At 43.1% G+C, this 25,283-nt stretch overlaps 1 protein-coding gene across 1 annotated transcript in view; it reads right to left on the bottom strand.

Moving 5' to 3' along the window:
• Window positions 1–21,130, bottom strand: part of B3GLCT (beta 3-glucosyltransferase) — a 96,081-nt gene extending 74,951 nt beyond the window's left edge. Inside the window, exons 1-3 of the mRNA XM_023517765.1 lie at window positions 21,087–21,130; window positions 15,021–15,063; window positions 8,991–9,100 (exon numbers count right to left, since the gene is read on the bottom strand). Coding sequence (XP_023373533.1) covers window positions 8,991–9,100; window positions 15,021–15,042 — 132 coding nt within the window. The 5' untranslated portion in view covers window positions 15,043–15,063; window positions 21,087–21,130. The remainder of the gene's footprint in view (window positions 1–8,990; window positions 9,101–15,020; window positions 15,064–21,086) is intronic.
• Window positions 21,131–25,283: the final 4,153 nt, after the last annotated feature.

The following is a 25,283-nucleotide window of genomic DNA, read 5'->3' on the forward strand; positions in this document are numbered from 1 at the left end:
AAAAAAAAAAAAAGTCCTCCAGCCTTGTGTTTGGGGGCAGGCATGGGTGGCCACGCTCTCCTTGGCACTACTCAGCCTGTGACTCAGCTGATAGTGGTGACTTGACTGGTAGTCAGTTTGCCCACTGGGAACTATACCTGTGAAGGATGTTAGGGTCTAGGATTGGAAAGCAACTGTTAACTGGTGAAGATCGGTTTATTGTGTGAGCATTGGCCAGAATGACCAAGCCTGCAAGGCCTTGGCCAGATCAAGATCTGGAAGGTAGGAAGAATGTTATGGACTTCGCCCCTCTGGGACCACATGCACCCAGTGGGTTTGCAGCCTCACAAACAGCCATTCCACAGAGGTCTGCCGACCACCAAGGCCATGCAGCTGCACTGTGTCTTTTGCTTTTATTCCAAGGATGGGCAGGCAGGCTGACAGTGGTCTGCCCACCTGCCTATGACCTCGTCCTCTCCACTTAGATGGAGCTGTATACACCAGCTGCCCAACTGGACCACAGCTGCCGGGGGGAACCTGCTTCAACCAACCCACACAGACTTCATATGACTTTAATCACCTTTTTTAAAGTCTCACTTTCAGGATCACTTGAAGCCAGAGTTTGAGACCAACCTGAGCAACAGAGTGAAACCCCATCTCTACAAAAAGTTTTAAAATTAGCCAGGTCTCAGCTACTTCGGGAGCTGATGCAGGAAGATCACTTTAACCCAGGAGTTTCGGGTTATGGTGAGCTCTGATGATCCCACTGTACTCTAGCCCCGGCAACAAAGTGAAAAAAAGGGTTGGCATTAGAGACATGGACATTACAGTTACAATTTTAAGCCAGAAGTGTTAAAGTGAATGGAAAGATGAGCTGGACTTCAAGGTGAGTATTTTTGTGTTGGCAAAACTTGAGAATAAATTGGTCTTGAATTGAAAAAAAGTAATATTAGATAATTAATAATTGACTGAGTTAGTATTTGTTGAGTAAATACTTTTGTTTTTTATGCAATGGGGTCTCATTATGCTGCCCAAGTTGGACTTGAACTCCCGGGCTCAGGTGATCCTCCTACGTCAGCCAGTATACTAAGCAGCTGAGACTGCGGGCACATGCCACCGTGCCTGGACTATGGAGTAAATACCTAAATACACTCATTCTGTACTTCTAATCTCTGCTTCAGGGATCTAGTCATCTACATTAGGAAACAGCTGACATCTACCTTACAATAATTCAAAAAACTAGAATATGCTTTGTAAATTCCTTTCTAATCCTTTGCACAAGAGTGAATTCTGTGTACAGAATAGCACTTCAAGTGACTCATAGATTAGAAGAACGATATTAGCTGGAAAGCCACTATAAACTGTATCATAAACTGGAGATGGGCGTGAGAATTTACAATGACCCAAACTATTGCAGAACACAAGGGGAATCTTACCGACCATAGTAACAACTCCTAGTATAGTATTAAATTTCAGACAGAAAGTTAGTTTGGGCTCTTTCTTGTTTCTATATTTACATTTTAATGATGAAAAATGTTTGTGTTTTTAATAAGACTGCATTTTAATACCTTAAGGCAAACCAGGCACAGGCAATAACTTGCAAAGCGAAGAGAATAGCTAGAAGCAGATGCATAATCACAGAAACCATTACATTTTTGCACCTTAATTTTTTTGGCAGACTTTAGAGTCAAGCGCAACCTGACAGGAATAATGAATAAACAGCAGCTCAGACATCTGGTGTTGTGGGAAGAATAGATATTTTGGGCTATCAGATAAATATTCAAATGAAAAAACTTAACTGCAGATTTCTCCCTCACCAAGCAACTTTTATGAACATTCATGGTGGGCAAATCTATGGAGAACCCCGAAGTGCAACCCCAAAGGCCTCACAGTTCAGGTCCCAGGAGACACGAGGGCCCCAGACATCCTGTCTATCAGATGCACAGCGCACACTTGCCACACAGCTGCCCTGGGGCAGGCACAGAGCAGGTCCTACAGCTGTGCTGGCAGTGCCTCTTAGATTATCCCTTTCTCAGCACTCAATTGATGAAGTCATCAATTCTTTATCAAGGTTAGGTCAGTTACTTAAAACAGGTTCCAATTAACTAAGCAGTTGAACTGGGGAGCCATCCTGGCTCTTTAAAGTGACTTTGAGGACCTATGTTTTGTGAATTGCAGCATTTAGTTATCAGAAGTTGATCTTATGTCTCCATTTTCAAGATGTTCCAGGTCAGGGTATCTCATCCCTGCCCCACAAGTACTGCCTAAAAGGCTTATTTCACCTGTTGACAAGTTGTGGATCTCTACAGCGCTATTCACAGAATGAAGTCTTTTAATCACACATGTGGCATTAAAAAAAAAAAAATTACGAAAAAAAATGATCCAATATCAAGTTAAACTGCAAACTCTAAAATCTTTCTGGCCATTTCAATCATCAAAATACTTGTTAATCCAAATATGGAATTACTCTAAGCCCGAACAGCACACTCTGGATCTTGCGGGCAAATTAGATCCAAGTGTTTTAAGTTTTGTTGTAACTAACAGCAGTACTAACAGTTGATAACAAGAACAGACTATCCTATAATTAAAGGGAAGTCTCCTTGTGGCTTTAGTCTAGACTCCATTTACTATCACAGAAAGTAAATGCTGGGGGTCACTGAGAGATTACTTAATGATATTACTAATTATGTCTTTAAATGCAAAACCAATGTCGCCACCTAGTGGCAAGCTACATCCCCTACGCAACAGGTTGTCTAAACTGCACACGTATATAAAGGACAGGCATAGTAAAGCTAATTAGAAGCATAAAGTAAGAGAAAAGTTAAATACGTGAGAGAAATGAAGCTATTTCTAAGTTTTAAAAGCAGATAAAAATTCATCAATGGAAACACAGTTCCCAGTAATAGTACTGTGTGCACTTGGCATGTCAAGGTGCCATGGCGGAGGGGCAGGGACTTGCAAAGAGGAGAATGGAATAGCCCTCTGGGGTCTCAGGGCAGGACAGACACACCACAGGAGAAAGTACACTATGAAGGAGCCCATGCAAAATGCCCAGTGAGCTCCCCAGAAAACAGGTGTCTGCAGGTGAGAATGTGTATCACAGTGGACAGGTTACCTGCAACAGAGATGCCACCAAAATAAACACAGTAACACTCTTCAGCCTTTCAACAAAGGATATTCTGACACACGCTACAACTCACGTGAACCTTAAAGACACCGCTAAATGAAATAAATCAGTCACAATAAGATAAACACTTATTATTCCACTTCTATGACAAACCTAGAAAAGTCAAATTCTCAGAGACTAAAAGTGGAACAGCAGTTGCCAGGACCTGGCTGTCTACTGGGTACAGAGTTTCAGTTTGAGAAGATGAAAAAGTTATGGGGATCTGTTGCACAACATCAACTGACTCAATGCAGCTGAACTGTACACTGAAAGATGTAAATTTTATGTTTCATTTTTACCACAATTAAGAATTAAAATTAAAATGATAGCTGCAGTTTGGCGCCAGTAGCTCAGCAGCTAGGGTGCCTGAAGAGTGTTACTGTGTTTATTTTGGTGGCTTCTCTGTTGCAGGTAACCTGTCCACTGTGACACACATTCTCACCTGCAGACTTGTTTTCTGGGCTGCTCATTGGGCTAGGGTGCCAGCCAGCTACACGGGAGCTGGAAGGTTGGAACCCAGCCTGGGCCCGCCAAACAACAATGACAACCACAACCAAAAAATAGCCGGGCATTGTGGTGGGCACCTGTAGTCCCAGCTACTTGGGAGGCTGAGGCAAAGAGAATTGCTTAAGCCCAAGAGTTGGAAGTTGCTGTGAGCTGTGATGCCACAGCACTCTACGTAGGGTGACATAGTAAAACTGTCTCAAATAAATAAATAAATAAATAAAATAAAGTAATAGCTGCAGCAGTGGCAGCAACATCAAAGCACTGTGTGTGGGACACATTCCAAGCTAAGCACGCAGGCCAGAGTTCTGTGATGCCCACAGCCATCTGACAGGACAGCCCTTGGTTCCCTGTATCCCTGCTCACAGTCCTCTGGTCAGCTCTGGCTCTGCCAGCCCCAGACACTGGTCTTTCCCCAGGGCCCAGGACTCTCCATGTATGCGGCACTTTCACACCGCCTGTGTTAAGTTGCAGACTCTCAAATCTACCATCATCTGGCCAAACCTTTCCACTGAGCTTAAAACAAATATCCAAGCTCTGACCACTCACATGTCCTCTGCAGAGGGGACCTATAGACACCTTCACTCTCTAAACCAGTGGTTCTTGACCTTCCTAATACCACAATGTATTTTCATTGTTACAAAGGGGTCACGACCCACAGGTTGAGAACCGATGCTCTAAACCCACACTCTGCCTCTCCTGACAGTCCAACTGCATCTGAGTCCTAACTGCAGACATCCAGCCTTATCTTTCAGCTGCGTCAATCACCCACCACCCTGGCCCCACAGCACCTCAACTACTCCCTGGCCAGGTCCACAGTCCTCTCCCCAGCCTAGTGGTTCTCAAACTGCCCTGCTGCACTTGAAGCAGTCTGCAACCTGCTCCGGGCTGCATGGTCCAAAGGCCTTAGAATTTGGCTCCCTGCTGCCAGCCTGGCTCTCTTAAAGCCACCAGAGGAATGGCTTTAAAATGAAAATCTCACCAGGTCTACCCCCAGCAGCTCTGCCCAGAAGTAATCCTCAACCAAGGGGCACACTTAGTTGTAACAGTGACTGGGGTCACTCCTCCACCTGCTGCCAGAAACTAGAGATCCTGAGCATCTTGTACCTCAGAGAGAAATCCCTCAAACTCCTGAGCAACTCTGAAGAAGGCCTGGGACCCTTCTTCCCTCTAATGATGTGAACCCTCTGAGTTCTGGCTGGACCAGAGGCCACCCAAACAGGGATTATATCTTCCATCCTAAGTGCGTTCACATAATTATGTTCTGGACACAGGGACACAAGGGACATGACATACACAGCTTCAGAGTACATCCTTAAGAGGAAGCTGCTTGGCCTCCACACACTGGAATGCAGGTGTAGGTTACCTGTCCTCACCACACAGATAGCAACAAGCAACAAGACAGAGGAACCTGGACGACAGCCGCCCTGCCCAGGCCCACCTGCCAGGCTGCTGGGTGAGAAGTAACTCTTCACCCTTCTTAAGTCATGGTTAAACTGTCCGTGTTGAGGCAGTCAACTGAATTTTCTGGTTCCTCTCCATATTATTTCTGGAAGATTCACTTAATCATGAGAGCATATTTTTCTAACACCAACTCATACCCAATTTTATTTCTACTCTTCACCCTAAACCCTGTGGTTTCACTAAGATAAGTAGCTATTATATTTAATAGGAGAAATTCTGGCCATCATCAATTTAAGAATTAATAAAAATTAAAAAATAAAACAATTTACTTAAATTTTCATTTTAACTTGCTGAATTTCTTACAATCACTTCAAGTGCCATAGGCTGAATACCTGCTATGCTTAAGGTCTTAAAAGGAGGAATCAGAAGAAGTGTCTGCCTTCAGAGAACTTGTGATTTAGTATAATGGGTGTGTGGGGAGAGGGGCAAAGGTGGGCATGCTGCATGTAAAAGAAACAAAATGAAAGTTCTATTACAACAGAAAAAAGAGTAACTCTGAGAAAGAAGAGATAATGCGTTTTAGGCATTCAGTTCAATGAATATTCACTGAGGACTCACACATACAGCCCTGGGTTTGGTTCTGAGAAATCAAAAACTAATGAGACGCATCCTAACCTCTGCTGTCAAAATTTACAGACAAGATAGAAAGACAGGTAACAAATAACAATACACAGTGAAAAGTACACAAGTTGGTACAAGACATCAAAGTGAAACCAAAAAGAAGTGACTTGGCACCGCAGGTCAAGAAGGTGCACGGAAAGGCCTCTTGGGGGGGGCAGGAGCCCCCAGGAAGGTGGGTCAGCACTACAGAGCCACAGAGGCACAGCAAGGGCATCCTGCAACAACGCAGTCTGAAGGTGCAGGCAAACAAAAGGGCCAGGGGGTGAGTGGTGGGAGGTAAAGCCGGGACACAGTACCAACTGCTGTTAATAAACTGGTGCAACCGTCCTGGCAAAAGGGAACAAGCACTGGACATTCGTACTGACCTGCTGGCTACTCACCCTCTCAGCTGCCTGCCATCTCACCCCAGCTCCTGAAGGCAGCAAGGTGCAGTCCCAACACACATTCTCATTCCTAAATACAACTGCCAAGTTTGGCTTAAATGGGGACCTTTGAGCATCCTCCCCCAGAGCCTAGACTCAGTTTTAGGTGTACAGGGGTCTTAAAACAACTGAGCCCCATCGAGAAGAGCCCCAAGTCTTCCAAAAGAATCCCCTAGCAATACCCCTCCCAACTCTTATTTCTCTTAAAGCGAAGAAAATAAGAAGAAACATTTGATTGTGTCTATTGTTTCCCACCGAGAGGCACCTCCCATTCCCAGGGTGCACTGTCTCCATCACCATCTGTGTCTCACATGCTTTATGTCCACTGGAAACCACGCCCTGGGACCACTGTCCTGCTCCAAGATGCTCAGAAAACTGCTGCTCCCAGAAGACCGAAGGGGGTTAGGTCAGAGAGACAATGTTTAATACACATTTGTGCACACACAAAAAAGTGGCACCCTCCCAGTTAAAAAACCCTGACCGGGGACAAGTAGAGAGGAAGTATGGGGTGCAGTCACCCAGCTGGACTTGGCTGCACAGGATGTCACTAGCCACATTAATGGTAAGAGCTATTAATATGGATTAAATGGGGGAGACATGTAATCTTACAAAGCATGAATCTGTTTTTGCAAGATGGAAGGTGTTTCTAGGAGCAGAGACACACGCAGATACATAGGGAAAAGCAAGCTCTTAATTTCTGGAGGAACACGTGATGCCCACATGCCTCCTGATACCATCTCTGATTTCACAACGGGGGGTGATCACCAAAGCCTGCCTGAGCTACATCCAGTCAGTGCTTGCCTGGACCCAACTCAGGTACTACTGATCATTCAGTTCCCTGCAGCGGCCTGCACCCGGCCACCACACTAGTCCCTCTAGCAGACCAGACAGAAGAAGCTGGCCAGTCAAGGGTCTTGCTGTGTGTCTGCCTCGAATGAAATCCAGAAAGGTTTAGTAGCAGAAAATTTCTAGAAGTTAAGTTTCCAGAAAAATAATTTTAAACTCATCAAGCTGCTTCTATCTTTGATTACCAAAAACATCTATAACATCTAAATCTTTCCACTCCCTTGAGAAAATATTATGAGCCTCCAGATAACCAAGAGAACCAAGGTGAAGTCTATATGTAAACGTTTAAAGATTAAGCACATGAAACCTTATTCTCGGAAGCTCTTTGCCTGAATACCATTAAGTCTGCTTGGTTTCATTAATATTTCCGGCCCTTTATTTTCTAGCACCCACCAACAGAAAAAAGCAATCTGTCAAACACATATGTCTCTTGTCAAAGAGTTCTTTCCTGAGAAAACAGAGAAATGGCATTTATCTACAGACAAGCACTTTTGTCTTGAAGGCCATAGCAACGTGGGGCAGCATTCCTGGAGGTTTTATTTCACTCATCTGAAGAAAGCACCTATAAAGCATTTCTCCCCAGACCGCCAGCGTTATTCAGAGCAGCTTTAGATTCTGTTCATGCCTATTTTAAACATTATTAAAATGTACCTGTATGTGTAGATTTTTCTCTCCATAATCCTTCTGGGATATTACATTATAAATCAAATCAAAAGTTCAATTAATGACATCCAATTAAAAAAACAGATTAAGAGACTCCTAGAGGAAGCACTGCACCAACTTTAATGAAAATGTTATTTCAACACGAAAATTGCCTTAGAACTTGTTACCAAAATTTTGAATGTTAATTACTTCTATTTTAAGCTTTGCTTTTAAAGAGCTATTTCATCCACTTCTTTTTATCATACTTCATGACAAAGCCATGATAATCCCACATAATTACATAATTTTCTTAAATTAAAAAAAAATACAAGGTTAACAATTAAATTCATGCACTCATCCTAGAAAAAGTGTTAACTCACTGCTGAATATCACAATGGCCACCTTTGTAGTACTCCCTTGAGGAAGCTCTTTACAGACACCAGTGTCTAATCTACCCTTCAGAACAATTTTGGAACTTTTTTCTGGAAAGACTATCAAAGCTGTCACCAAATGACCCACAAAAACGTGCAACAACAGTAACGAATGCCACTCAGCAAGACACCGCGCCACATCAACACAAACACAGCTGTGAGACACTGATTTACCAAGGTCATGGAACCTCACGGAGTTTGTGCATGGCTGCCAACATTAAGGACACAGTGGCAAGTTTGTGAACTTAATTGTCAGACCTTCAGATGACAGAAGGTCTGATGGCCATTCCAGAAAAAGAGTTCCAAAATGGCTCTGAAGGACGGACTGGGCGCTGGTGTGAGGGCATAGCTTCCCAAGGGGGAGTAGTTCAAAGGTGACTGCGGTGATATTCAACAAAGAGTTATACAGCTACAGCACTTTTTCTAGGATAAGCTCATGAACTTAATTGCCATGCCACGTATATACAATAACTTAGAATATGATGCTTAGCATTATGAATTAAAGCATTTTTCAGTAATAGTCAATATTTTTTAATAGTCAATATTAAAAAAGCAAAATGAGTCAGAAGAACTATTCTTATTTAAATAAAATTGCTTCTCCACAATCTGAGTGCTTTGGAAACATAACCGTATCAAGAAATACATCAATTGAAGGCAGCAGATGACCCAATACATGGTGGCATGGTGGCGAGGGTAGGGGAATGAGGGATGGGGAGAGAGGAAGACGGGGGGGGGGGGTCACAGTGTATGGCACACCTCTTGGGGGCGAGACACAATTATAAGAGGGACTTCACCTAACAAATGGAATCAGTGCAACCCAATTCTTTGTACCCTCAATAAATCCCAAGCAATAAATAAACAAGTAAATTGAAAAACATACATCATTAGCAGATACCTCAAACCATCTCCACGTACCTGGGTAAGATTTGCTGCCTGCTTTAAGATGCTTTTTTTCAATTGCTCTGCTCTCTTGGCATGAAAAGAGTTACTTTGACTCTGGATGACAAATACAATTTCTTTTAAGTCTAGAACCAAAGAAAAAAAAAAAACAAAGTTTTCAGGTATTTCTTAAATTTTATCGACATTTTGAAATAAACTTTATAGCAACTGAAAAAAACAATAGCTATAAGGCATGCCTTCAGGCAATAATCTCTTAGGGGAAAAAATCAATTTATATGTAATTCTAGAGATAAAATCGCCTCCCTTTTTAACTGACTTCCAAAACTTCCTTCCTAGAAGTTAGCAAGTCAATAAGCTGACTGTACTCAACCAAGTGCACGGTACCAAACTGTGAATCTGCTCCTGCAGGTGTCAAAAGGAAGGGCTGTAAACGGATGAAAACGTCTAGAAGGCTCCCGGTTGCCGAAAATCTCATGTTTACAAGGAGCTTCTTAACAATTCCCACATAATCCTACTTTGTGCTGCCACCTGTTAGGAGCTGAATTAGGTTCCCCAAAATGCATATGTTGAAGTCCTAACCCTTCCTACCTCACTCAGAAGGTGGCTTTATTTGGAATCTTTACAGAGGTAATCAAGTTAGGCTTGAGTGAGGTCATTAAGGTGAGCCTTAATCCTATCTGACTGACGCCCTCATCAAAAGGGGAAACCGGACACAGAAACAGACATGCGCAGAGGGAAGATGGCTGGAGTCACATGAGGAGGCGGTCATCTCCAGGTGAGGGAGAGAGGCTGGAACACAGTCCTCCCTCACAGCCCTGCCAACCAACATCTTAACCTCTGACTGCTAGGCTCTAGATTAGTGAGACAATAAATCTCTGTTGCTTAGGCCACAGTCTAGCAGCCCTAGCTCACTACTACCTCAAGAATTTTCTGGGTGGTGCTTTAAGGTGACGGGCCACAGTGATTACCTATACCCCACAAGTTCACAAGGCTTTGCAAATAAATAACTCCATAATCCTTACCCTATCTCACAAGGCACCAAGCCAGGATTAAGTGTTATCGCCAGGAAACTAATCACAACAATTCCATAGCAGCAGGGCTTTACCAAGAAGTACTACATAGGAGCCCATCTGCACCAACACACCAGGGGCATCTACCAGCCCACGAAGAGTCTTGCTTCACTGTAGCCTGATTGGCACAATGGTGGGCAGGGAGGAGCATGTCCTGCCCACTTGGCTGGAGAAGACCAGCAGAGGGCTTGCCATCCCAGGTGGCTGCTCAAGCCACACATTAGGCCTCCCAGGTTCTGAACTTGTAATGAAACAGAAACAGCCATCATGTCAACACCCTGCCACCAGACACATAGGTGGCAGGACGCAGACGGCACATAAATTGTAGCCCCCAGCCAGGTTTAAAGCAGATCCAAGTGGGGCCCTTTCTCCACTACAAGTCTTTCTCTTCAATGCCTCAGCTCAAGGACACTACTGTGGTTTTAATTTCATTCCTTTTTATTGTTCTTATGTTCAATTCTGTAACTCCATTCATTTACTCACTCAAATATTCATCCAACAGATAGTTCCACAGTGAGCTATCCAGATGCAAAAAATAATATAAAATGCTCTTTGGCTAAAGCTCAATTAAAAATGTAAAGGGAAATGCTGAACAACCCACTGAATGTGACCTAATTCCTTTCCCTTAGGAGTTTATGTAAATATGAATCTTCCATATACCTGCCTCTATTTTAAATTGGTTTCTGGGCTTTATACCCTGGACACAAGGATAAGGCTTAAATGGATGTTATATGTTTCCACTACAATGTTATCTTGGATCTACTATATACGAAACATTAATATAAACTGACACACCAAAGAAGGAATTATAAAATTTGTTTTTGTAAGGATGGAGTAAATAAGCTTTAGAGAATAAATTTTTGCAAAATGTATAAAGTTGAAGATAAATGATCCCAATGACCCAGAAATTCCACTCCCATTAATCATCTTTTAGCAACTCTCACATATGTGTAGGAGGATATAAAGAGTGTTCATGGTGGCACAGTGCAAAAGGGGGAAAAATGGAAGTAACCCAAATAACCACTAATGAGACATTCAAACTGAACTACTATACAGCAATAAAAATTAAACAGCACTATGTATGTCAATCCCGATGGATACTGTAGGTGAACCCCACAGATATGACGCTGAAAACAAGGAAGTTGCAAAAGTAAACTACATAAATCAATAGTGTGCAAAAAATATAAACACACATTCCATGTGATGGCTATGTACTACACACACACATATCATGTGAAAGTGTAAAAGATTACACCAGAACGATAAACACCAATCAGGATAACAGTTAAAAGGCTTCAGCTGAGTTAGGAGAAATGCTTTATTTCTAAATCTAGGTAGATACAAGGATTTCCATTATTTTAGTTTCTAACTTTGTATGTGTTCAAATAATTTCAAAATAATTTTTTGGAAGAGCAGATCCATTTGTCAAGAGGTTAATCCTGCGCTCCCCACAGTAACCAACTGTGAGACACCGATCGTTCTCCTGGAAGATGGAGATTCACTTTTTCTCCCCTTGTGAAGTGTCTTGCCTGCATGGAAGGCAATGGCTCTTAGGTTCTTATGTTCAATAGCTCTTCCATGCTAGCAAGACACTTCACACGGGGAGAAAAAGTGAATTCTTCCCATTTCCTGGGTCATGCTCTGTGAGTTATGTCTGTCCGTCTCTTTGTACCAAAGCTACTGAGGAGTCATGCCAGCCCCTCCCTTTCTGGTGTACGCGGTCACGCACCCTCCAGGTTTCATTCAGCAAACAGCTTCTGCACCTGGAAGCACAGAGCTCTGGGATGCAAAGATGTGTGAGCACAGCCGCAGCACCCCAGTTCTGAGCCTCCATCAGGGACAGCCCATCACAGCACAGAGCAGTGAGTCTACAGCCAGAGTGAGCCAAGGCACTACCACAGCACAGAGGAGGAGCACAGAGAGCTTCTGGGAGGAAGTGTTCCCTGAGCCTCCTCTGAAAGCAGCGCTTTTCCGCAGATGCACACACAGAGGGTAGCGGATCAACCGGAGAGAATGAAGCAGGGTTACCAGAGTCCAAAGCCTGCCCTACTCTGCGGCAGGCAGAGAAAAGGATGGGGTGAGTAGCAAAGTCAGAGAGGGAAGCAGGGTCGGCCAGATTCAACTGTGGAGGACCCATGAACCCTGCTGCTAACAAGCCTGGACTGCAAATTACTCACCTTCAATGGGGAAGGGCCTCAGGAGCCAAGTGGGAAGGCAGTGGGGCCTTCCTGGAGGAGGGACTGGGGACTCTGTGTACTAAGAACAGGTCAAAAAGGGGGTGCAAAGAGCTTCCCACAGAGGGAGTGAAAGCTTGGGAGAGAGAGTCAAGTGCAGGTTCTGGACAATATTAATGGCTAAGTGTGCCTAAGGGGCAGGATGCACGGGGCAGTTATCAAGGACAAGGCTAAAGAGAAAGGGGGTGCCCAGCGCCCACACTCCTGATTATAACGAACCCCACTGACAGGCTGTTCAGGTTAGCACAGTCAGCAGTTGATGCTAAAAATGGCTCCCAGGTTTAAATCCCTGCTGCTGTTCATACCAGCACCAAGAAATACTTTCTGACACGCAGCCTAAGCCGCCCTTAGCTGAATCACATTCTGGCTGAGTCCACAGCCCTGAGCTTACTGGTGACTATCTTCTGGGGCTCCCATCAACCACCTGAGTTGTAGGCTCGCACTGCCCAGTCAACAGAGCTAAACAAGATGATTCTGCTACTTCCTTAGCTTCTTGGTGGCACTTCTTTAAACTCACTGCAACTCGCCTTCAGCAAACACTGTCACAAGTCAAGATGGATTATCACTGTTTCTCCTCCAGGAATGTGCAATAAATGGGTCGCACACTAAGTGCCTGACAATAATGATCAGAGTGACAGGCTAGAAGGGGAAGATAAAGAAATTAGCCAAGGATACAGAAAGGACCGATGCAGCACTGAAGCCAACAGTGCAGTGCAGAGAGCATTCAGGACAGCGGGAGAACCAAGGAGATAGCTAGGAAAGGATGCCTGAAAGAGGACTAATTCTTCTTTGAAAGTAAAACAAACCAAAGGCTCTCTTATTTCTTTAGTTGTTGAGCACCTATCACAGGCCAAGCACTGTATTAAGTGCTAATCTTAATCTGGCCAGATATGACCCAGAAGAATAGATTCTATCATGCTGGTGTATGCATGCCTCTCTCAGGAGTAATCAATCAATAACAGTGATCTTCTGATACAAGGTGAATAACAAGCAGCCTTGTGATTTAAAGCTGAAGAATAAATATGCACACACAGACATGCATGAAGAGCCACTCCGATTGTGCTTTACTTGATGAGAATAATTGTGTGCTAGTGAATCTATTACTAGGCAGTGAGCCAAAAAAGGAAGAAACCCAGACAGGTGCGTGGAGCCCATCGCCCACCCCTGAGTACTATGAGCCTGTGGTCTCGGCTCGCTGACTGTACTGGTACCGCTGCAATTGTATAAGCTCTTTAACAGCCTTCTGGTCCTGTATTCCCATGTGACAAGGAAGTTCCCTGAGCCTTTTTCTGATGAAGTGACACCAAGTTAGGTAGATAGGTCACTATGAAAGTTTTGAGACAGACTGTGCTATTGGCCCATTACTTCACTTCTAAGAAACACAACTGAAAGCATCCTTTCTGATTCACCTGTGCACATTTCAACTCACCGGGCTTATCAGTGTTGCTGGGAGGGCTTCATTTGTTTCTACGCACAAATTTTATGTTTCTTGATTTTTGTGCATCACAAAACTTTTGTAACGACCCACATATCACTTGACTTGCCATTGGCACTTGCAAGAATGTAGATTTATTTGTCCAAGGTAGTTTCAAGCCCATGTTCCAGACTTGGGTCATTAATTCAGTAAACAACCAGAGATTCACCAGCTTCCACAAAATGAACATACAAAATGCCCAAAGCCACTAGGGTTGGCAGCAGAGAGAAAATCTCCACATAAAAAGGAGTAGCTGAACCATACAGGTATTGTAATACAGAGAAGAAAAGGCAATAACCGATGCCCTTTAATGCAGGTGCTCTCAGAGCCTGCAGCCCCAACCCACACCCCTGTGTGCCCCTCTGGGCCCCTCTCCCTTCCACCTGGATTAGAGGTTGGGGATAGTTCTCGCACTTCTGCTCTCCTCAGAATGCAGGCCCGGGAAGGGAAGGCCTAGAAAGGAACGTTTGCTTTCCTCTTCCCTCTTGTGCAAAGTTCACGCTGCAGGTCTTCAAGGCCTAGCCTGGGATGAGGACATTGACAAAGTTCACACCCTTTGGGGAGCGACCCACCCCTACCCACAGAGGTGCGGCCTTACCCTCCCCATCAACACACTGGGCATGCTTCCCACAAAGTTTTTTTTAAAAGACACATCCCTAAAGATGCTTACGATATACATGGGGGGGGGGGTGTAAAAAAGACTGCGAACAAGGGTGTGAATGGGCTGAGATAGAAATACCTTGTAGGAGGGGTAGCAGCTTCTAAGCCATGGTGCTTGGATAAGTTGGGGAGATGTGATTGGGGAGAGCTGACTCCCAAAAGGCAAGTAGGAGCCTGCGAGCCAATGAGCGGAGAGCTGCCTCTAGGAAGAGGGCAGCCAGAGCAAGGGCCACAGCTTGTCCTTTTCTCCCTTCAGTGTGGGCCCTAATAACAGGGACCATGCTTCTCCATCTCCGTACTCCCCTCAGGGCCTAGTGTGGTGCTCTACCCTACTGGAAGCTCAGAGCATGATGACTGAGGGAATTCAATCAACATATCAGCTGCTATTTCTAATATATATCACACACCAATATGCCAATCTGAAAAGGATTCTCCCCGGGTCTTCATGAGGGCAAACACCAGGCTGGGCCAAAGATGGAATATTTAGACAATGCTATTTGTCCCATAAACAAAATCAGAAAGGAAAAAAATCACTTCACTAAAATATAATTTATATAAAATATACCTGAGTGCATACTGTTAGGTGAAAAAATAAATCAGTACTTACCTATGTCCTTTTTCCTTGACATACCACTCTGATCATCCAAATCCTGTATCTCAAATGAAAGAGAAAAAGATAATTCTCATCACATAACAAAGCTGGCAATACACTGAATAGACAGACATGGTACGAATTCACACTTGAAGGGAAGACGTGAAGACGGGAGCTTGGAAATCTCTGCTTAAGAAGAGAGACCAAACCTAAGGGGGACAAGGCAGCAACAATGGACTGGGACATCACGCCAGGCCTCTTAGATGGGGCTGTGCCCTTCTCACGTGACCATGCACAAGACACTTAGCTGGGCTGAAGCTCTTTCCTCCTGTGTAAAGCAAAGTGAATGTGTAACTGGTGGACAATGTGCTTGGGAAGGTTCATTTTTAAAAGCCTCACAAACTGTAAAGCATCACAAACATTATCAGAGAGAGCCTCAGATCTGGCAGGTGCTCCTCATGAGGAAGAGCTCTGCTAATTATTGTAATTAATAATTTGAGGGGATCACACATGCTATTATCAAGAATGGTACCACGATGCCTCTCCTACCTGAGAAGCAGCCACAGGGCCTTGGAGGAGTCACCAGAATTCATGAGCACAGAACAGGCGCCCCAGTGCTGGAGAGCTCCAGACACGGAAATCTGGACGTGGGCAAGGAAATACCTCACCCTGACTGTGTGATTCAAGAGGAAATCTCAAAGGATTTGTTTGGAAAGTGCAAAGCGTCGGCAGCTAAGTCTGCCACTTTCATTGTCTTCTCTACAGTCTAAGGAGGAATTTTCTCCCTAATTGCCCTTTTCTGCTTTCAACAGCCATATGCTATAATTATGACAATTGGATGGCAGCAAATATCCTTCAATTTCCTTCACAGACAGCGACAAGAAATGCGGTTGTGAGCCATTACCAACAAAATTGGCAGCAGCTTAAAAGCCAAGAGACGCATCCATGAAGAGATGTACCCTCTAAAAATGCCAAAGGCACCGTGACAATAGCCAGGGAGGAGAGAGGGCTAAACACAGGCTATCACAGGCCTACCTTCAGCAGCGCACTGTGAAATTATCTCTGTCTCATGAGTAGAAATGCCACTGAGTGGAGAAGAATCCAAAGTTACATGCTGACTTGTCAGCTCTCAGGACCAAGTAACACCTCACTTAATCCTGATAAAACACATAGCTTTGGGGGCCAGGCGTGGTAGCCTATAATCCTAGCACTCTGGGGGGCCAAGGCAGGTGGACAGCTTGAGCTTAGGAGTTCGAGACTGATCGGAACAAGAGTGAGGCCCCGTCTCTATAGAAAATAAAACATCAGCGAGGCATTGTAGCACACGCCTGTAGTCCCCACTACTTGGGAGACTGAGGCAAGGGGATTACTTGAGCCCAAGAGTTTGAGGATGCTGTGAGCTGTGATGCCAAAGCACTCTAGCCTGAGGCAACAGTGAGACTCTAAAAAACAAAAAAAAAAAAAGAATATCTATCTATCTATCTTTCTTTCTTCTGGGAGAACCCACTAAAAGACTGGAAAGATAGCCCACTTCTCTGACTGTACTGAGCCAAAGACAGGTTATCACCACAAGTTAACACATGTGGTGCCACCACTCTGACTAGGACGGCAACCAGGACCACCTTCTCAGGGAAGGAGCTGGCTTCAGAAGTGCCAGCAAGTGCCACTCGGCTGCCACTGTCACCCTGCTGCCTGCCCCAGGCCACACTGCCTTCTCCTGGGAGGCCACAGCTTTGGCTGGCAGATGAGGCTCGTGGAAAAATAGAATTGTTAGAGCTAAAACAGCCTTGGAGGTGATTCAATACAACACTGCCCTTTCACAAAGGAGACAACAGAGGCTCAGAAAAGAGAAAGGATTTTCCCAAGGCCCAACAGCTCTTTCAGCCACAGGCCCAGGACTAAATCCCAGGTCTCCCACTCCTTTCTAGGGCTCCTTCTTCACATCACCAGACAGCGTGTTTCCAGCCCTCCTGCTGAGACGCTCTCTAGGAAGTACATGTCATTAGATGGGAACATATTTTGAGAGAAAGCTAAAAGCAATACTGACAACAAAAGTCACCTTTTTCAACAAGTTGAAAAATGAAAAATATCCAGAACACTGTAGTTTCAGACTGAGCAACTTAAACAATCTCCAATGCCAACTGGACTAGAATATCTTTGTGAAATAAAAAGAAAAAAACCAACACACGTTATACATCTTTCTGTTCATTATCACACACTGCAGTTCAGACCGGCTGACACAATAGCCAGGAAATGATTAGCCATTTCAAATGGCTCAGTTTGTAAACTGTAAAAATAAAATCTCCAAGGAAGAATTGAATTAGGTGAATTGAGATGGAACCAAAATGGTCTTGACAAATTTTCCCTTTGAGAAAGAAAGTTAGACCAAATGAATGAATTGACAGGATACTTAAAATTCTGTCTCACGCTTCCCTCGTGAAAAGACTTAGTTCTTCCAAAGAAGAAGACACATGGTTTATTTTATGATTTCTGCTGCCACATATTTCTTATCCTATCAATATAAATCAGAATGTGCTCACCGCCAAGGTTCTATAAGTCAACTGAATTGCTACTCAGATATGAAAGAGATTTGTTATTAAAGCATCTACCCCACAGATGGTTCCTAGTTTCCCTCTAACAGAAAGTTCACTTTTTAAACTGCAATGAATTAAAACACTTGCAATCCATATATGTAATGCTTAGGTTTTAAGTTCTTCATTAAAAGATACAACATCATTGAAAGAATCTGATATGAACTCTTTTAAGTGGCAAGAGGTATAAGATGGAATCTCCAACCCAATCATCCTGATTCTTCACCACCACCCTCTAGATCACTGATTTTCCACTGGTGTGCCACCAAAATTTTAAAAGAACATTATTAAATTAGTTTTGAAAGAAGTTCAAAGCACCATAAGTTTTCTTTTTTTTTTTTAATCAACATAATTATAGTTTAACTGTAGGTTCAAGTGCGCTATGAGATAAAAAAGGTTGAGAAACACTGTTCTAGACTCTGATGATAAAAGATGCACAATGCACTCATCAGCACACTCAGCTGAAGTCTGAGGCTCGTGCTCTAATTCCGCCACCACCACTTATTAGCTCAGGCCTCAGTTTCCACAGTTATAGGAATAATAATTACAAGGCCCACTTCACAGGGTTGGGTTGTAAGTTGAATGACATGCACACAGTGTGTCCTCAGAGCAAATACTCAGTAATCACGGGCTGCTACTCCTTTTACCACCACTGTCGTCAACTACTGCTTCATAGGAAGTCAACTATCACCATAAAAGAAATTTAACTGATAAAAAGTTAAAAAGCAGGTCAACAGTTCCTCTTTTTATTTTAATTTGTGGCTTATGTAACCTCTTGAAAGTCCGCATATGATATTTCCTTTTGTCTTATCAGATAAACTTTTAAATGGGACCGGGTACAGTTCTAAGTGGTAAACACACACACATACTCCCTCTCTCTCTTCATCTTTAAAACAGCTCTTTGAGGTAGGTCCTATTCATCCCATCTTACAGATGGGGAAGCTGAGGCACAGCAAGGCTCACTGAGTCCCTAGCTGGTCAATAGTGAAGAGATGAAATGCAGTACTTTGGCTCCAATGACCAGCACTTCACAGGGGGCCCCACATCACAAGCCATTGTGGGATTTAAGGCCAGACAACACTGCAGGCTGAAGACCAATGGTGGAGGCAGCACCTAGGGCCTAAAGGACAATCCTGGAGAGGCAGGCTCCCCTGAGACCCAGCAGTAACTGGGGAAATTAGGCCCAGACAGCAGCATCCCAGGGCACTAGGAGCAGACAGGACTGTGATGAGAAGTCAAACCTCAGTCCAACCATTAAGCTTGGATGTCTGGGGAAGAAATCAGCCCCAAGAAGGGCTGTGCTGTCTTTAACACACAGCCCTGCCTGGGGCCCCTAACTAAAACTTACAGGGTGGAGAAGTGGGCAGAGGGTGGCTATCTCAGCACAAGGATGGCAGGCCAGATCCTGGTCAATTCTGCAGTAATAAACGAACAATATGTTATTGTTCAGAGCCTTAAATACCATGTCCTGGTTCATCTACAGACTCTGGACAACTTTGGATGCACTGACTCTTCCCCATCTTCCAGTCTCAGTCCACTGCACAGCAGACATTCCTGCCTCTCCTCCTGGCGATGCAGCCCCAAACAGATGCAGTTAATGACCTAATTCAAGTGTTTTACTTAGTATCTTTTCATGAAAACTGACACTTAGCTATGACTCACCTTACCTATCTCTATTTATATTTACATATGTATTTAAAGCAAAGGATGCAATTCTCATACTTGAAAATTCCCTTGTAATAATCCTTAGGCAGCACTTTAAATCCATCACAAATGATGCTCACTATTGCCAAACACACCTACTGCAAAGCACGGGGCTGAATGATATAAAACAATACAGTGTGAAAAATTGAAGGATTCAGAAAACTTGGATTCTAACTTTACGTTTTAGTAATCATGTGATCCTGGTCAAATCACTTAACTTCTCTGAGGCTAAATTTTCTCTATTGCAAATGGGAATACCTGCTTAGCCATAATGGGATCATTGAGAAGAACAAATTAAATAAAACGTGTGAAAGTGCTTTATTAACCATAAAAGGTCTTAAAATCATAAGAAATTATTATCACTTTCCCTGTGTAGGACTCCTTTAGTATAGTAAGAACAGATAATACTCTATTGATAAAAGAAATATTCTATTAAAAATAAAAAGCTCCTTCTATCATTACCCAAGAAGCAGCAGGGTGCTGGTGATAAACGTACCAATTTGAGCACTTGCTAACAATTAGGCAGGCTTCCTTTTCTGTATATATTCTTATATACAAAATATACTCATTTCTTCAGAGAAATTATGTGTTTGTGTATATGCACTGGTAAGCATTTATTTATCCAAAGGGCATTATGCTTATGAATTAAAATACAGAGATCTGATGGTGTAGCAGGAAACATTAGTAAGTTCTCAGCTGATACAGTAATTTTCTATTGCTGTATAATGAACAATGCCCATTTTTTTAGCACTCAGTTCCGTAAATCAGGAAAAAAAGAAGTTCTTACACCAACTGTGGGGTAAAAAATAGTCAACTGAGTTTTAATTAATATAAAAACAACTGATATTTTAAAATATTGCTTCTCTTTCTCACATGCTAAGCCCAATGGGTAAAAGTGCAGAGGAGGTTCCTGAATGAACCAAAGAGAAGCAGCAGCTACTCTGAGACTGGACGGCCGGTCCTTCTGTCCATCAGTCCCCAGGCCGAGGTGTCTCATTCTGACTACACAAGGAGTCTGGCAGCCCAGTCCTCCCTGGGGTCTCCTGCCGGGTCCCCAGCACGCCCTCTCATACAGCACCTACAAGGTGACAGTAATCAGGTATCCTCTGTGAGACAGCAAAATCCTGTCACAGACTCAGAAAATTAAGCCTGAGATTAGGAAACAATAAGACTGGGGGAAACTGAGGTATCCAAGCATGACTGCTAAACTGGCTAACACTGTGTCAAAACACCATTCTTCTTAAAAGGACTTGAAAACATACTGATCTTGGCCTGTAATCCTAGCACTGGGAGGCTGAGGCGGGTGGATCACTTTGAGCTGCCGTGTTCAAGGCCAGTGTGAGCAACAGCAAGATCCCCTCCTAAAACCAGAAAAACTAGCCAGATACTTGTGGTGGGTACCTATAGTCCCAGCCACTTGGGGGTGGGGGGATGAGGCAAAAAATTATTTGAGCCCAGAAGTTTGAAGTTGCTGTGAGCTGTGATACCTCAGCACTCTATGAGGGGCAACAGGGGGATATGAGGGGCAACAGGGGGAGCCTCTGTCCCAAAAAAGAAAAAAAAAAATCCTAGTAGATCTGCCTCAAGGAATTTCCGTTTAAACAAGTCTACCTACAAGTAGGTGTTAGGGCTTCAAACCACGTGTTGACCAAAGTTACATTAATTCATATAACAAATAAAATAAAAAGAACATGATAACATCTAAAGAATGAAATCACTGCAGTTCCCATTCAAGAAAACACAAATCTCAGCAGAGAGGAGTAGATCTCACCACTAGAATTAGTACCTGAGCCTGCGTGACCTCTTTCTTTTTATCTTCCGAAACCAAAGCAAAACCTGGAAAAAAAAATACATTTTTACATTAAAATTAGCAATTCAGGTTCATTCTCATATCCAATAGTTTTTCTCAGGAGGAAAGAAACACGCTTTAATACGACGTATTTTGCTCCTGTTTAAGTAGCTGCATTGCTGCAAACTAGTACTACTGGCTTTCTTCATCTCAGACCTAAAATTATTCCTCAACATAAAGCCAACATGCTTAGGCTACCAAGCAAAAGAAATCATACCTCAAACAAATTAAGATCTATGCACCATTTGTGTCTGTAGATACAAACTACAAAACACATGTACACAAAATACTACTTCTTAGAAACCTCAATTTTGGTGCCTTTTTAAGCAAAGGAGAATTCCTGAGAATCCAGAGGGAAGAAGTACAATTTCCCACCCTCACAATCACTGCCAGAGCCTGGCAGGCAGCAGAGCTAAATTTGGAGCGAGTTTTTTCTTAGGGGCTTGTGGGGTTAGCAGCGTGGTACAGATACTGCTACCAGCAAACACAGAATCCTACTAAATCCTACCAGAACCTACCAAGGCAATGAGACCAGGAGAATGGGAGGAAATTAAAATCATTCCCTACCTAGAGCGATTTAATAAGTTTTTAGTCAGAGGCCATAATAGACAAAGATAGCCCTAGAGATACATGTAAGGTCTGCAATAAAAATAATTATAGCAACATGATAGGAACACTTAGAAAATACAAAGAAAAATGATAAGCTAAACAGTTAGCTTAATAGGACAAAAAATAATACCTTAACCTTACACAGCATTCCACCTGAAGAGGGAAGAGGAAAGCATGGCATAGAGTTTGCTTTTTCCAGTTGCCATTCCCAGAAAAAAACAGCAATGCCACACAGCAGTGATGTACTAAAAGGGTCAGGGGAGGTGACACCACAGAGCAATAACAGGTGTCAGTGGCAGGGCTCGCTGGGTGGTTGGGGAGACCCGAGTCAGATGCAGGAGACAACTTCACCCATTTGGATCCCTTCTAATTCCCTGCCCAGCTCCACCTTCAGACATCCACTACCTCAAATTCTCCATTAACATTTGCTTAAAGGAAATAATCTAAAACACTTTCACACTAAGAACCAAATGACTAACATAGTTTAATCGTTTCCATTTCCAGAATGACATTTTGAAAGGTAGGGTGAAACTGAAATGTAATCCAGGCGAACCTCTACGTGAGGAATTTAGATAACAGCAGACAGAACACGGCCTGCCTGAGATCACCTCATATAAAACAGTAAATCCCAACTTCACAGCCTCCTGATCCACCTCACTCTGCTTCACTATCCTCCAGAGCATTGACTGCCAGCTGACATCAGACATGTTAAAATACCTTTGTTATATATGTATCAGTTTGTTGTAAGTTCCAGAGGGCAAGAATATAGTTTTATTTAACCCCACACCAAGAACACAGCAAGCACACAGGGAAGCTCAATAAATATTGAATGAATGAATGCAAGTCTTCACTATGGCCCTAGGGTCATGCCACTTAAAGGTGGCAGCATCAGCCCAGAAGGAGGAAGGAGTTAAGTGTCCCTTTGTTTATTTATTTATTTATTTGAGGCAGAGTCTCAAGCTGTCACCCTGGGCAGAGTGCCATGGCATCACAGCTCACAACAATGTCAAACTCTTGGGCTTAAGTGATTCTCTTGCCTCAGTCTCCCACGTATCTGGGACTGCAGGCATCCACCACAACGCCCAGCTATTTGGTTGTAGTTGTCATTGTTGTTTTGCAGGCCTGAGCTGGATTCGAACCCACCAGCTCCCGTGTATGTGGCTGGCGCCCTAGCCACTGAGCTATGGGCACTGAGCCCCCCTGAAATAACTTAGGGGACCTGGAAAAATAGACTTGGACCCCCACTTAGGTTAATTAATTGGTAATTTATTTTACCTGTTGCAGGGGCTGCTGCTCTGAGAGATAGTCAGCACCCGGTAAGAGTATGAGTTACCTTTTATAGGCTTTGTGAAATGTGGCTGGTTAAGGAGGGTTACAACTCAGGTAGTCATAGATACAGCAATGGAACAATAATTAATACAGTTTCAGTTGACAATGGACACATTTCATATCACAATGGTTATGGTTATACAACAGTAATTAATCAAGTCTCAGTGAGTTTTCTACCATTGTTCATCTACTGAGAACTTGGGGGTTTTGTGAAACTTGGGACTTTTTTTCCTTGTACCTGAAGCTTGTTCTTGACAACACTAGGAGGAAGAAGGGGGCCTGGGAATGTGGCTGGGAAGCACGTTCTCAGCCACCCTAGGGGGGAGGCAGGACTTGCCTTGTTCCTGGAGTCGACTCTGGGGGGAGAAGAGAGGAGGAGGGAAATGGGCTGGAGAGGGTGCGGGGAACAGGTGAGGGCTGGGGAACAGGAGTGGGCAGGGGAAAGAGGGCTGGGTTACAACATCCCTAATTTACTTTTACCAGCATCTAATTCATTTTCTTACTTTTTGAACGCACATGCACACACACACACACAAAAAGCAAATTCCAAACCATGCATCAAGTTCTAAGAAGAAAGGAGAGACTTAACATCAAATGCCATTTAGATTCTGCTCCTGGTACTTAAATTTTTTGTTTTGTTTTGTTTTTTATTTTATTTGCCTCCAAGCTAATACACACATTTAAAAACCTCAAGAAGATATCAAAAATAGAATTATTTAATGAATATCACAGAGGGGGGTTGCAACAAGTTAACACAGCTTAGCACCACAGCTCCAGAAAACAGAGCATTCTGAGAACTTGCAGGATATAAAAACTGTGATCAAACTAATGTATGACTTCGATTCAAAAATCCATCTCCCCCACCCCAATCAATCCCTAATTCCAAACACTGCCAAAGACCTACAGGTTAGAATTTCCTGTTTTGTCCAGTAAAATAACTTTTTCAATTTAGCAGATTCAGCAACATCATCTAATAACCAGAATTTACTTTTTTACCTCACTTTTCCGCAAGGCCAGATGGCTATACAATCAAGTATATGTGAACACAAAAGCCACCCAGCCTTCACAATACAGACTGAAGTGAAGGAAAAGTATCTTTATTTGGTGCTGGTCCCGAAAATTACTAACGCATCACCTTTCATAAGGAAGCAGCTAATACATGAAAATGTATCTGTTTAAAGCAGGAATTACATGGAGGGAAGATACCACCAATAAATCAAATGAATCCCACAAGGCCTGCTTATCAGAATCACAAGCCCTGCTTTATGCAGACAAGGCTCCAATGAGCTCAAGTTAAACTATATTCTAGTTCCAGCCCACAACACACAGACCTGGAGTTAAAATATCCTTTAAAAAAAAAAAAAAGAGCCTGTCATGTCTGCCCATCACACTGCTATGAAATTAAAAACTTCTTTTTCCCATGATAGATATAAATTATATAATATTCAAGCAATGACATAAGAAATGCAGCAGAGATACTTTCAATCCTAACAGCAAATCATAAGGCAAGATAATCTTCATTAGATGAATACTAAAAAGAAAGTGCCAATCGGTTTCGTATGTACATTTCCACAGTCTAAGTAAAACAAAAGAACCATTAAGGAACCAAATGTATTTTGAAGGCACAGAATATGCTATACCATTAATAAATCCAATCTTAAAATAATGAATCATTTATAGAAGCTCTCCCAACAAAATCCTGGCTTCATGGAAATAAAGGTGATATGGTGCTCACAGGAGGAGAAAGTGAGACAAATTAGCAAGGGAGGTAAAAACTGCCTGTCACCTTCAACACGTCTAACAAAAGCGCCCTTTGCTAATTTAACACTCTGGGCCTGGATTGGTGAATGTGAGGAGGAGGGAGGGACAGACCCCCTTCTTCACCCAACCACAGGTGCACAGAGAGCTGGTCACCTGGGACTCAGTGTTTGCTATTTACTTTCATACTAACTTCCAGAGTCAGCAGGGGAAAATAGTCTTGAAAACCTGGCCTTAGTACACTAATGTACCATTGGCGAAATATTCGAAGGGAAATCATGCTTTTCTGTACCAAACTGTTGTTTACACAAAGTAATTTTCCTTTTTTTATTTTCAACATGAGTTCTGGTGTTTGGCAACAGAGAACTATATTTAAAGTGCAAATCAGGCAGGCAATAGAAATCGGACCTTTTTCGTGATAACTTTAAATAATTCAAG

The sequence above is a fragment of the Otolemur garnettii genome, unplaced genomic scaffold (assembly GCF_000181295.1).
Source record: "Otolemur garnettii isolate 467f Iridium unplaced genomic scaffold, OtoGar3 scaffold00120, whole genome shotgun sequence".
Taxonomy (NCBI): Eukaryota; Metazoa; Chordata; class Mammalia; order Primates; family Galagidae; genus Otolemur; species Otolemur garnettii.